The 13,448-nt window shown below is 43.4% G+C and overlaps 1 protein-coding gene across 6 annotated transcripts in view; it reads left to right on the top strand.

The window, feature by feature from the left end:
• The window catches only part of LOC129868038 (protein turtle homolog B-like), a 193,598-nt gene that overhangs the window by 115,258 nt on the left and 64,892 nt on the right, over positions 1-13,448 (top strand). For all 6 annotated transcript variants that reach the window (XM_055941607.1, XM_055941606.1, XM_055941611.1 and 3 more), the window contains exons 7-11: positions 2,988-3,133; positions 7,333-7,475; positions 8,569-8,709; positions 8,940-9,059; positions 10,440-10,590. In XM_055941607.1, coding sequence (XP_055797582.1) covers positions 2,988-3,133; positions 7,333-7,475; positions 8,569-8,709; positions 8,940-9,059; positions 10,440-10,590 — 701 coding nt within the window. The remainder of the gene's footprint in view (positions 1-2,987; positions 3,134-7,332; positions 7,476-8,568; positions 8,710-8,939; positions 9,060-10,439; positions 10,591-13,448) is intronic.

Raw genomic sequence — 13,448 nt, 5'->3', positions numbered from 1 at the left:
TTGCTCTACTGGCACATTGTAGAACAGATGTCCACAGGCAGAAAGTGTACAATGTAATAATGTGCAGTGTAGCCCAAGATATTGCTTTTGTTGTGTTGAACTTGACAGTAACACTTGTATGTGAGTGAGGGAGAATTATTACATTTTTTACTCAGTCAACGTTATTTTTGCACACATGTAGCCTTGTGCACTTGATCGGTGGCCACTATAATAGAACAAAAATAGAATGCCTGTTTGTTTCATTCTATTTCTACTTAAGATGTTTTTTTCCCAAGTGCAATATTTAGATGTGTGTGGTCACAAGCGTTCTAATATAAAGGCTGTCATGGCTAACTGCAATATTAGTGTATTGTTTTTTCTCAAGACTTGAGTGTCATTTGCAGTAAAGTCTAGGCAACAAATAACATTGGATTGCGTTCTTTACATTTTTTAGCTGTGAGTTAGGTTCACATTAACCACTTTTTATTTTAGACACAGAGACTGATCATGTAGATCATATTCTTTGATTAATTAGTTAAAACCTGCATTTCCCCCTAGCAGGGATTGTTTTGCATGTTTCGGTGCAAAAACAAAGTGTCACCTTTTTCAGGCCCTCACCAGTTTGCATCCCTGCTTTGTGATAGAGTGGCCAGACGGAAGCCACTCCTCAGTAAAAGGCACATGACAGCCCGCTTGGAGTTTGCCAAAAGGCACCTAGAGACTCTCGGAGAATGAGAAACAAGACTCTCTGGTCTGATGAAAGTCTGGGCCTCAGACTAGGGTGAAGGTTTACCTTCCAACAGGACAACGACCCTAAACACACAGCCAGATAACGCAGGAGTAGCTTCGGGACAAGTCTCTGAATGTCCTTGAGTGGCCCAGCCAGACCCTGACCCCGATCGAACATCTCTGGAGAGACCTGAAAATAGCTGGGCAGCAACGCTCCACATCCAACCTGACAGCGCTTGAAAGGATCTGCAAAGAAGAATGGGAGAAACTCAGAACACTGGTTTGTCAAGCTTGTAGCGTCATACACAAGAAGACTTGAGGCTGTAATCGCTGCCAAAGGTGCTTCAACAAAGTACTGAGTAAAGGGTCTGAATGCTTATGTAAATGTGATATTTCAGTTTTTTATTTGTAATAAATTTACAACAATTTCCAAAAACCTGTTTTTGCTTTATAATTATGGGGTATTTGTGTGTTGATTGATGAGGAAAAAAACAATTTAATCAATTTTAGAATAAGGCTGTAACGTAACAAAATTTGGAAAAAATGAAGGGGTCTGAATACTTTCCGAATGCACTGTATATAATGGTGTGTATAGACAGTATGGCATTGAAAAGGTGTCGTACTTGTATAGGATGAGCCATGACTAGAATACAGTATATACATATAAAGCGAGTAAAACCGTATGTAAACATTAATGGTGGGTGGTAACCAGCTAGTAACAGTTATTATGGTTCAGGGCAGGGTATTGGGCGAAGGCCAGCTAGTGGTGAATGTTTAACAGTCTGATGGCCTGGAGATGGAAGCTGTTTATTAGTCTCTCTGTCCCAGCTTTGATTCACCTACGTGTACTATCTCCTCCTTCTAGATGGTAGTGGGGTGAACAGTCCCTTGTTTAGGTGGCTGAGGTCCTTGATGATATTCTTGGCCTTCTTGTGACACCGGGTGCTGTAGATGTCCTGGAGGACAGGTAGTGTGCCCCTGCGGTTGCGGACGGTGAAATTGCCGTAACAGGCGGTGATACAGCTCATCAGGATGCTCTCAGTGGTGCGTCTGTAGAAGTTCGTGAGGGTCTTAGGGGTCAACCAAATTTCTTCAGCCTCCTGAGGTTGAAGAGGCGCTGCTGCACATTCTTCACCACACTTTCTGTGTGAAGGGACCATTTCAGGTCTTCAGTGATGTGCACGATGAGGAACTTGAAGCTTTTGACCCTTTCTTCTTTCAATGTGGATGTGGGCGTGCTTTTCTGCTGTCGCCTTTAGTCCACAATCAGCTTTCTTCGTTTTGTTGACGTTGGGGGAGAGGTTATTTTCCTGGCATCACTCTGCCAGGACTATCATCTCCTCCCTGTAGGTTGTCTTGTCATTGTTTATAATCAGGCCTACCACTGTTGTTTCATCAGCAAATGAGTTGGAGACGTGGGTGGCCTGCAGTCATAGGTGAACAGTGAGTACAGAAGGGGGCTGAGCACGCACCCCTGTGGGGCCCCAGTGTTGAGGATCAGCGTGGCGGAGGTGTTGTTGCCTACCTTCACCACCTGAGGTCGACCCATCAGGGAGTCCAGGACCCAGTTTCACAGAGCGGGGTTCAGACCCAGGGCGCCGAGGTTAGTGATGAGTTTGGAGGGCACTATGGTGTTCAAGGCTGAGCTGTACTCTATGAACAGCATTCTTACATAGGTATTTCTCTTGTACAGGTGGGATAGGGTCGTGTGCAGTGCAATGGCGATTGCATCATCCTTGGATCTGTTGGGGCGGTATGCGAATTGTAGTGGGTCTAGGTTGTCAAGTAAGGTGGACGTGATATGGTCGTTAACTAGCATCTCAGAGCACTTCAGGATGACAGAAGTGAGTGCTACGGGTCAATAGTAATTTGGTTCAGTTACCTTCACTTTCTTGTGTACAGGAACAAGGGTGGACATCTTGAAAAAATTGGGGACAACAGACTGGGATATGGAGAGATTGAATATGACCGTAAACACTCCAGCCAGCTGCACATGATTTGAGGATGCTCTGAGGACACGGCTTATTTCAGCAGCAATATTCAGCATTACTTTTCAAAGTCACACATATGTCTGTGTCATTGGGGCAAATCCTAACTTCCACTTAAGTTGAATTTGAACTTTAAGTTTCCCATTGAGATTAATGCACGAATAGGTAAAAATGCATGTTGTGGAAGTTAAGATTTGACCCATTGAGTCAATGACGTGGTTATAGACGCTACTTTGATGCTCTTCCCTCCCTATCTTCCTCCCTCCTTCTCGCTCCATCACTCCTCTGCAGTGGCCTGAGGGACAGGGTCAGTATTCTGGTGGACGGCTCGCTCATCATTGGCAGTGTGAAGCCAGAGGATGCTGGGAGATTCACCTGCAGCCCCAGCAACAGCCTGGGCCGGCCCCCATCCGCCTCGGCCCAGCTCACAGTGCACTGTGAGTGTCTCGCCCTATCCTCTACAGTCAACCCATACCCCTTATCATAATAATAATTTGTCCTGTTACACATGTTTTTCTTGCATATCCCTCTGAGACACCCGCAGGGAGTGGGGTCACGGCCAGGGTCACCATTGTAGAGCAGCCCTGGAGAAATTTGTGTTAAGTGCTTTGCTCAAGGGCACAGCGACTGATTGTTCACCTTGTCGGTTACGGTATTCGAACTAGCGACCTTTCGGTTATGGCACAACGCTCTAACCTCGAGGCTACCTACCACCCTGCGCTTGTCAAGATGTGGGTCGTGTTCATCAGAGGGTGTACACTCCAGCAAGATCCATCCTACTCTAACAATTCTAATTCTACTCATCAGACGCACTTAGGACATTGATTGACTGATCCTAGATCTGTGCTTATAAGAGCAACTTGAACCTGCAGCTGTGCTATTGAGCAGTCCCACTGCAACTGTGTACATTCAGTCCTGCTGATGCTGTTCTCTACTTAATGAGTGTTATACTACCTAACCACCCTATGAATCACAAGCCAAATACCAGTTTCCATATTACTGTATGTACATTTAATGGCGATAAAGCTTTACAGGAAATATGGCACGATATCTGGCCATGGTATGCACCAGGGATCATCAACTAGATTTAGCCGCGGGCGGATTGTTTTTCTTGAGCGGATGGTCAGGGGACCGGAACATAATTACAAATAATTCTAGACTGCAAATTGACCACAAGAAGCCCAAACAGATAGAATATTTGACAAAAACATAATAATTTTAAACCTAGCTTTCATTTATATATGAACACATATACCTCTCTATTATGCGTGGGAATACTTTGGAACAGATTTCCAAAATAAAAATCACTCAAACAATTGATTTATTTATATAAAATCATGTCACCAGTTGGGGAACCCTGGTATAGACTTAGTTAAATAGAACCCCTCTCTCTCTCTATCCACTGCACTGTGTAATTGAGATTAATTGGAGGTTACACTGGTGTGTGGTCTCCGAGACAATTTCAGACCCCCCACCCCATATGCCAAGTGGGCATATTAGCCCTAACCGTGATCCCATTCAACCACTACACACACTGTGTCTCTAAACCCCAACACGCACACACACACACACACACACACACACCATTCCCGGGAGCCCTGCGGGTTAGAATTGAAACAGTGACCTTGAAGTCACTCTTCTTCAAAGTCATTTGAGTCACTTTCACCAATGTTCTCCTCGAATTAAATGCTCTCTTTCTTTAGTTTTTCAGTCACACAGGCTTTGTGTTTGATCAGAATTAATCAATATTACACACAACCCGCCTTTCACTCATGAGTCGTGACATTCAAAAACTCCAGCCCTGTCATTCCCCCGAGGTAAATCAGATGTATTGTAATCTAAATTAATGGAGGAGAGGATGAATGTTGCGCACCGGTAATACCCATCCACCACAGAGATGTGGCCCCGCGTCGGTGGGTAGTGACTCGTCTGGGTAGCCAAGGCAACAGACATGTTGCATTCCCCCGCTCTATCTCCTCCTCCACGGCTCTAAATTAGATTTTTTTTTCTCAGGGCCCAAGCAGGAGAAAACAGCACCAGTCATGAGGGGGGGAGGAAGCATTACACCATTGCTTTCAGAGACCAGACACTTTTTTGACACAGAGATAGAGGGAGCTTTTTTCTTTTCCCAAAGCAAGTCACTGCTAGAGCCAGGATGCAGAGAGCGAGAGATTGCTAGCTATCTAGCGCTGTTCTATTTTTAGACTTTGGATGATATTCTTGTCTGCTCGGCTGCCACTGAGGTCTTTGTTGAGAGTTGGAGCAGATTAGTAGTGGTATAGTGTGATTACTGTATCTCCAGGGTTTTTAGGGTGGTAGGATGTAGATAGACTGAACTACCAGGATATGCTTTCTCTCTCCATCTCTTAATTCTCTCTCTCTCTCTCTCGCTGTCTATTTTTTAAATTGAACCTTTATTTAACTAGGCAAGTCAATTAAGAACAAATTCTTACTTACAATGACGGCCTAGCAAGAGGCATCTGCAGCTTCCTGCGGGGACAGGGGCTGGGAATAAAAATAAGAATATTCTCTCCATCTCTCTTTCTGTTTCTCCTCTCATCATCTCCTACCTCTCTGAATCCACATTGTCAACCTAATCTTTCTCGCTCTCTCCTTCTATCGCTCCTATTCTCTCTTCTCCCTCCTTGTCTTCCTTCCCTTTCTTCCCCCTCTCTTCCCCCTCTTAGCTGTAACCCCCCCATCTCTGTGCCCTCTCTTTGGGGGGATGGTTGGGGTGCATGCTGCCATGCTTCTATACCTGCCCCAGGAGAGCAGTACCATGGAGGCAGCCACACACACTCACACACACATACAAACACACACACTCTAATGTTCACACTCACACATGCCACAACACACGCCACACACACACACAGACCGAATTTGTCCACCGTGACCTGCTGTTTCGGTGCTGCGTGCGTGTGACAGGACCTGCAAAAGCGAGGGAAAGGGAGAGTGAAAGAGAGGAGGGGGGGGAGAGGTGACATCATCCTCTGTGGAAACCCTCTCCTCTGCAGTGATGTCAGCTCCAGACGCCAGGCAGGCAGGGAAGCAGGCAGACAGGCAGCGTGGGCGATAGCGGCCCCACTAGACCACTGATGGCACTGCAGCACGACGACAAGATTACAGTCTGTGTGTGTGTGAGAGAGAGAGAGAGAGAGAGAGAGAGAAGAGAGAGAGAGAGAGAGAGACATAAATACATGTGTGGATATGTGCATGTTAGATAAGTGTGAGTGTGTGTGTATGCTAGCTGTATCGAGAGTGGCACTACCCCCCTCATCTTTCCTATAAATAGACTGTGGCACCTCGCCAAGCATTATGTTTTTTCTAAACCGCTCCTTTCTGAGCTGCACCGGCCGTCGGACGGATATCCATTAGCTCTTTGTGGAGCATGGCTTTGTGGCCATATGTACAGGGCTTTGAGCAGATGACAATGTCTGAATCTGCCATTAAGCCACAGATATTATCCATCAGAACCGACACAGCCTGAGACTTGTCCTGTAAAAGGTTAGATAACACGGAGGGAAAGAATGGGAAGTGCAGACGAGTTTTTTGGTTTGTGGGTTGTCACTAGTTACCACAGCCACAAATTCATAAACCCCGGCCATTTCTACAATGTATCTTCTTAAAACTTGATTTTAAACCTAACCCTAACCTTAACCACACTGCTAACCTTTTGCCTAACCTTAAATTAAGACCAAAAAGCAAATTTTAGTTTTAATGAATTTTTACGATCAAGCAATTTTGACTTTGTGGCTGTGCTATCTAGTGGAAACCTGATTTGTGTAATGTAAGGGGTGTAGGGGTGTAGTGGCGAATCTGTCACTATATAGGGCTTTTCACACACCTGAGCTGAACTGGGCCAAGCCAAAACAAGTTGGACTGAGCTGATCCACTTACACAGCCACCAAAGTGTAAAAATATAGGGTATATGGTTCTTTGAAACGGCACACTTTGACATAATTTTGCTAAGCACCCCTACTCTTCTCCTGCTTCCGGGGTTGTTCAAAGTTAAAAGCTGGTGTATTGACTTTCAGTTCCAACTCCTCTTTCCTGTCGTCTATCCTTGTTGCCGGATAAAGTTAAATTAGCCGTGACTCCAGACAGACTGCCTCAGCCATGGAAGCCTCTGTCTGAATACTAAAGAGGACAGCCTTCTCTAAACTCATTTTAATCCACACGTTGATTCCATTCTACATATGTGACTGTCTCAGATTCTCCTTCCTTGTGAAATTAATTGACATACTAAAAACATATTTCCCTGTTCACTAGTCAGTGTTTACTCATCCACTCTAAACACACACACAACCTCCACATGAACAGCTACTGCTCTCAGACCAGCTGCTACAGAAGCACAGTTTATCATGTTACGACAGCCCGTGTTATTTCGCCTGGCTCCTGCTGAAGTACTGGTCCCATAATCACTACCAATGTTACTCTACAATAAAGATAATGTTTTAGTATGATATTTATCTTGTGACCTGGATGGTCTAGCTAGAGGTTAGTGCCACTGCCTACACCATTGTATGTTTGCCCGTGTCATCGTGGGTTCCAATCCAGCCCACTGCCTTTGTGACAAACTCTCTACTTTTCCCACCATCTCTCCTATGTCCAATAAAAACATTTCTCGCCTCAGACCCTGCCCGTGTCAAAGACATGCCACCTGCCATCTACGTGGCCATCGGCCTGCCAGGCTTCATCCGCTGCCCGGTGGACGCCAACCCACCCGCCACGCTGGTCAAGTGGACCAAAGATGGCAACCCTCTCCGGATAGAGAAGGTGAGTCGAGGGTCGTATTCATTAGAGCACACCGGAGCAAAATGTCTTGCAATGGGTAAAAAAAGTCCCTCTCTGTTTCAGTAGCTTTGCTTGCGTTTGGTTCCGAATGAATATGAGCCAAAACGTTCAGAGACAAATGTATTGTGTAGAACCAATATGATTATCTGTTAGGTAGGATAAGGGATGGTGTCAGTTCTATTTCTATCTGTAATGTTCAGAACATTTGACATCACTGAATACATAATCACTTGCGGACAGACGCATAGGATGGTATGTTATCGTAGCGTCTGTCAACAGACTGTGGGATGCGACGACTAATGAGGAACGTTGTTCCAGTGCGCAGATTTTTTGTCACTAACAATTTGGACAAATTACGATTTCGAATTTCGTAAGAGGGGACATTTGGGCCGTAGACGTTCCCAAATCCTCTATTTACATGGGTGGTGAATTTGCTAGTCTCATTAGTATCTTTTCTCATACATCGATCTCCCCCCAGAACTTCATCGAGCATCTGACACAATTACAGAATATTTTAGTTCTGGGTTTCTGAGATAACTGAATACAGCCCAGTTAAGTAGGGTGAAGACACTGATCTAAAGTCAGTTTTGTGTTTTCCCCTAATGGTTAAGTTTAGGGCTAAGGGGTAAGCTGACAGTGCCTAGAAGGGCAACATCTACCCGGCTTGGGGATGGCAGACTGGGAAATCCCCTCAAGCTTTGAACTGCAACAAAGGTGATGAACTGAGCTAACTGCAGGGCTACTTTAGTGGGTAATTTCTACACTTCACATGTGCATTAAACTAGTGACTAAGTTTCCTAGTTTCAGGCTTCTAGGGGTGGATAAATTGTTGTATATATCCTAGACAAAATCTTTCACTACTTATTGACCTTGCCTTCAGTCCCCTTTGATTCAGAACTTTTAACTATTGAGAACAATGGGGAGACCGAGCGTACCTCTCACTTCCTATTCCATCGGGCAGCCACAGTCTCATCAGCTCCTCTTTGCAGGATGATGGTATAGTGATGTGCCACTGGTGAGCTCAGCCATACAAAAAATGTAGTGTCATAGTGTTGGCCCCTCTTTGTTCCCTCAGTACCCTGGTTGGAGCCAAATGGAGGACGGGAGCATCCGCGTGACTGAAGTGACGGATGACTCTCTGGGCACCTACACCTGCATGCCTTACAACGCCCTGGGCTCTGAGGGTTGGTCCGATCCCACTCCCCTGGTGCTAAAGGTATGCAGGCTGATGCTAACGCTAATTAGTGTAGCATACTAGTTAGCATAGCAGTGATTATGCATTTTCTATGGGAAGACTAGCATGCTGTGAGTTAGCTTACATTAATGCTAACTGTGCTAGTTAGTGTAGCAATTCCCATGCATTTTCTATAAGAAGACTAGCATGCTGCAAGTTAGCCTAGCGACTACACCCAGGCTCAGGCCTAATCTCACACTTTCTCTGGGCAGGATCCCCCCAAGTTCTCGATTGTTCCCGGAGGGGAGTACAGGCAGGAGGCTGGGAGAGAACTGGTCATCCCCTGTGCGGCTGAGGGAGAATTTCCCTATCCAAACATCACATGGAGGAAGGTAAACGACCCCCACAACCACCCAAAGCACTCATGTTGTGGCCTGGTCTAACAGTCTATTACTTTATAATAGGACAGAGCTACAGCTCCTCTTCTCTATCCTTTCACCCTAAAGTTATGGGTATTGGGTAGCACGTTGCTGTACACTCACACAATATATTTGGCATTGAGATTTAATGGTAACAAATCTATTCGGTGTCACTAATTCCCCAGGTGATGTTAGGTGACCATTATTGAGTAATGATAACGGGTGGTTATTACTACCATAACCCCCCCCCCCCCCCCCCCCCCCATGGTGTTTATTTCCTAACTATTGTTGATTTTGGAGTTGTAACTTCTTCATCTGAGGAACAGGAAAGATCGGCCCAAAACGCAGCGTGGTAAGTGTCCATGTTAATTTAATATAACTGAACACGAAATACAAAATAACAAAGTGAAACAACGAAAATCTAAACAGTCCTGAAAGGTGACACAACACAAAACAGGAAACAACTACCCACAAACCACAGGTGGGAAAAGGATACCTATGTATGGTTCTCAATCAGAGACAACGATAGATTGGGAACCATACCAGGCCAAACACATAGAAATAGAAAACATAGAAAAAACACATAGAATGCCCACCCCAACTCACGCCCTGACCAAACCAAAATAGAGACATAAAAAAGGAACTAAGGTCAGGGCGTGACAGGAGTCATCTTCTTTTCCATCTTTGCCACAAAGAATGAGATGAGATTGCAATCAAACTGACTCCTAGAAATCCCAATGTTTTAATTTCATTTTAATGGTGGCATTATCAGTTGAAACAAACTCATTAGCATTAACCTTAAATTGTCTCTTGATTCCGGAGCTTCTTAATCTCTCCTGTTGAAAACAATGTGATTTGCAGTTGTTTGTCTCCCCTTACCGTTGTGATGCCGAACATTTTAGTTATAAACAAACTAAAATGACAGACAGACAGCTGAGGAAGGATAAGTCTCTTACAACAGTGACAGTGACTGGAAGGATACTTTTTTTTAAAGGTGTTAGCCTTTCTGTTTTGCCTGACTGTCTGTCTGCCTGTCTCTGTGTGTGTCTGTGTGTGTCTGTGTGTCTCTGTGTGTCTCTGTGTGTGTCTGTCTTTCTTTCTGTCTGTCTGTCTGTCTGTCTGTCTGTCTGTTTGTGTGCGTCACTGTTTGTCTGTCTTCCTTTTTGTCTGTCTTCCTTTTTTTCTATCAGTCTTCTATTCTCTGTCAGTCTGGCTTTCTATGTGTCTGTCTACTAATCTACTGTCTGTCTGGAAGCTATGTGGGTGGACGATAATGTCCTTTCTTGCCAGGACCAGTACAGTATGTGCTGTTCTGTGAGATGTAAGACTCAACCTTCTCCTCTCTCTTTGTAGGTATGGAAGCCCAGCAAAAGCAAGCACAATGTCCTCCCCTCAGGCAGCTTACAGTTCAAGTCCCTAAGCAAGGAGGACCACGGGGAGTGGGAGTGTGTGGCCACCAACGTCGCCACGAGCATCACTGCCAGCACACACCTCCTAGTTATTGGTAGGAGCCACTCTGCCGCACACAGTAACCGGCATAGGCACACACACACAAACACATCAGATCTGGGTTCAAATACGTGCAGATTTGATTATTTGTTATTAAAATATTTATTTAAAAAAATCTTGTGGCCCGAATCAACTACTTCTATTGGAAGTATTTTTAAGTATTTTCAAATACTTTCCTATAAATAGCCTACTATTTGAAAGTATTTTCAAATACTTATTTCAAAATACATGATTTCAAATACCAAACATACATGGTTCAAATGCATGGGATTATTTAAATATTTTATATACAGTATACTGTGTATTTGAGTATTTTCAAATATTTTTTAAGTGTATTTAGAAATACATTCCAATATTCAACTGCTTGGATTGTCAAATAAAAAATATCCAAATACTTAAAATCCAAATGTCTTTGAACCCAGTAGTATTTTAACACAGGTTTGAGACACACACACAGAGTTCAGTTTGACATTTATAAATTACAAGCCTTATCACCATTCACGTGGGCCCTGTTTGAAAATGTCAAGAAGTCTTCAAAGTTATCCCTGCTCTAACACGATTGGACAGGTGAAAGCAAAGAGAAGTGAAGAACCTTAACGGCCCAGTGCAGTCATAATTCAGTTATTGTACAACAGCTGATGAAACTAAAACTGTAAAAATGTGAAAACATTTTATCAGTGTTATTTCCTGATGGTTGCTGGTTGAAAATATAATTTACACAGGACCTTCCAATTAGCAGGTTTTACATGGGTGAAGTTTTGGCTTGCCTAGTGACATCACCAGGCAGTATAAATTATTATACAACGAGTGGGTCTAATCCTGAATGCTGATTGATTAAAACCGCATTCCAGCCGGTGTCTAGTCCACATGTTAACACCGGCAAAATCTATGACGTTAAAATGCCTATTTAATCTAATCCATCTGACTGCGCAATCCATTGTCTCATCAGCCCAGCCAACCAATTTATAAACTTGATCGCCACTATAAAAAACATCTAGACATTATCTCACATTTCTTTTAGACTAACATCTAGTTTTATACAAATCACCAGCGGAGATTTGTATAAACCTTTCTGTTTCTCTGACATTTGCAACATTGTTTCAATATTCAACTCCAGCTGTCCCACAGTAATGAACGTGTTGGAAGTCGGAACGAGACGGACAGACAGGCAGCGTTTCGAAATCATGAATCAGCTGGCATCATTTTTATGGATATATACGAAGAAATGTCAATTGAAAAAAGGTCAAACGAAAATAAGTGCAGGAAGCCAGCAGTCTTTACAGTTTCAGTTTAAAGTGATTGTGTTAGCTGTGTTGTTGGCTAGCTCCTCTGAACAACAGTGTCCTGACGAGAGAGCACATTTTCTATGCCAGGCAAAATCGCACCTCATTAGCTCATTGTTATGGATGTATTCAAATAAATGTCACTAGAAAACAGCTTAGACAAATGCAAATGCGGCTACTTTGCTGTTATTCTGGCTGCAATTTTTGACGTGACTGTAATTTAGTTGTAGTTGGTTAGCTAGCAAGCAAGAGATAATAACTGGCAACGGTACATTTAGAATGAACGACTGGGTCGTGTCTATAAATACAGAACAAAAAGACTGAACGCCTGGGTCGTGTCTATAAATACAGAACAAAAGACTGAACGACTGGGTCGTGTCTATAAATACAGAACAAAAGACTGAACGACTGGGTCGTGTCTATAAATACAGAACAAAAATACTGAACAACTGGGTCGTGTCTATAAATACAGAACAAAAAGACTGAACGACTGGGTCGTGTCTATAAATACAGAACAAAAAGACTGAACGACTGGGTCGTGTCTATAAATACAGAACAAAAGACTGAACGACTGGGTCGTGTCTATAAATACAGAACAAAAAGACTGAACGACTGGGTCGTGTCTATAAATACAGAACAAAAAGACTGAACGACTGGGTCGTGTCTATAAATACAGAACAAAAAGACTGAACGACTGGGTCGTGTCTATAAATACAGAACAAAAAGACTGAACGACTGGGTCGTGTCTATAAATACAGAACAAAAAGACTGAACGACTGGGTCTTGTCTATAAATACAGAACAAAAAGACTGAACGACTGGGTCTTGTCTATAAATACAGAACAAAAAGACTGAACGACTGGGTCGTGTCTATAAATACAGAACAAAAAGACTGAACGACTGGGTTGTGTCTATAAATACAGAACAAAAAGACTGAACGACTGGATCGTGTCTATAAATACAGAACAAAAGACTGAACGACTGGGTCGTGTCTATAAATACAGAACAAAAAGACTGAACGACTGGATCGCATCTCGGGCAACCGAACCAATAGAACGAATGACCAGCCAGCTTGGGTAGCAACCCTAGATTTGTGTCGGGACTATATCTTGTGGAAGGATGAAATAGTATGAAAATATGTCAATTATTATTTGAATATGTTTGTAACTCGTTGTATAAAAGTGATGTTTAGAGAATATATTGGCACGGTTTGCCGGCCCTCAACTTCGTCTCGGGCCTGGCAACACCCATGCCAATATATCATCCAAACACTGGCTTCTCAGGCATTATCCCTTAAATAGACTAATAAGAGAGTTCTAAACCTCTCTGCCAATAACAGCTAGTTTTCAGGCTACATATCCCTCACATTATGGTCCTCCAATTAGGCCCCCTCACTCAGACTACTCCCAGACAGTCCTAGCAAAACAATTGCTTGAGAAATAGTTTTTGGCTTATTTTTATGGAAACTATTACAGTAAGGTACTTCATTGTTATCCAGAAATGACTTGATATTGAGATAAAAATGGCTGCAATGGGCCTTTTAACACCATGGCGAGACAATCCAGTTAAAT

Source organism: Salvelinus fontinalis, chromosome 13 (genome assembly GCF_029448725.1).
Source record: "Salvelinus fontinalis isolate EN_2023a chromosome 13, ASM2944872v1, whole genome shotgun sequence".
NCBI lineage: Eukaryota > Metazoa > Chordata > Actinopteri > Salmoniformes > Salmonidae > Salvelinus > Salvelinus fontinalis.
The sequence above is the reverse complement of the archived record's forward strand: the minus strand, read 5'-3'. Positions and strand labels throughout refer to the sequence as shown.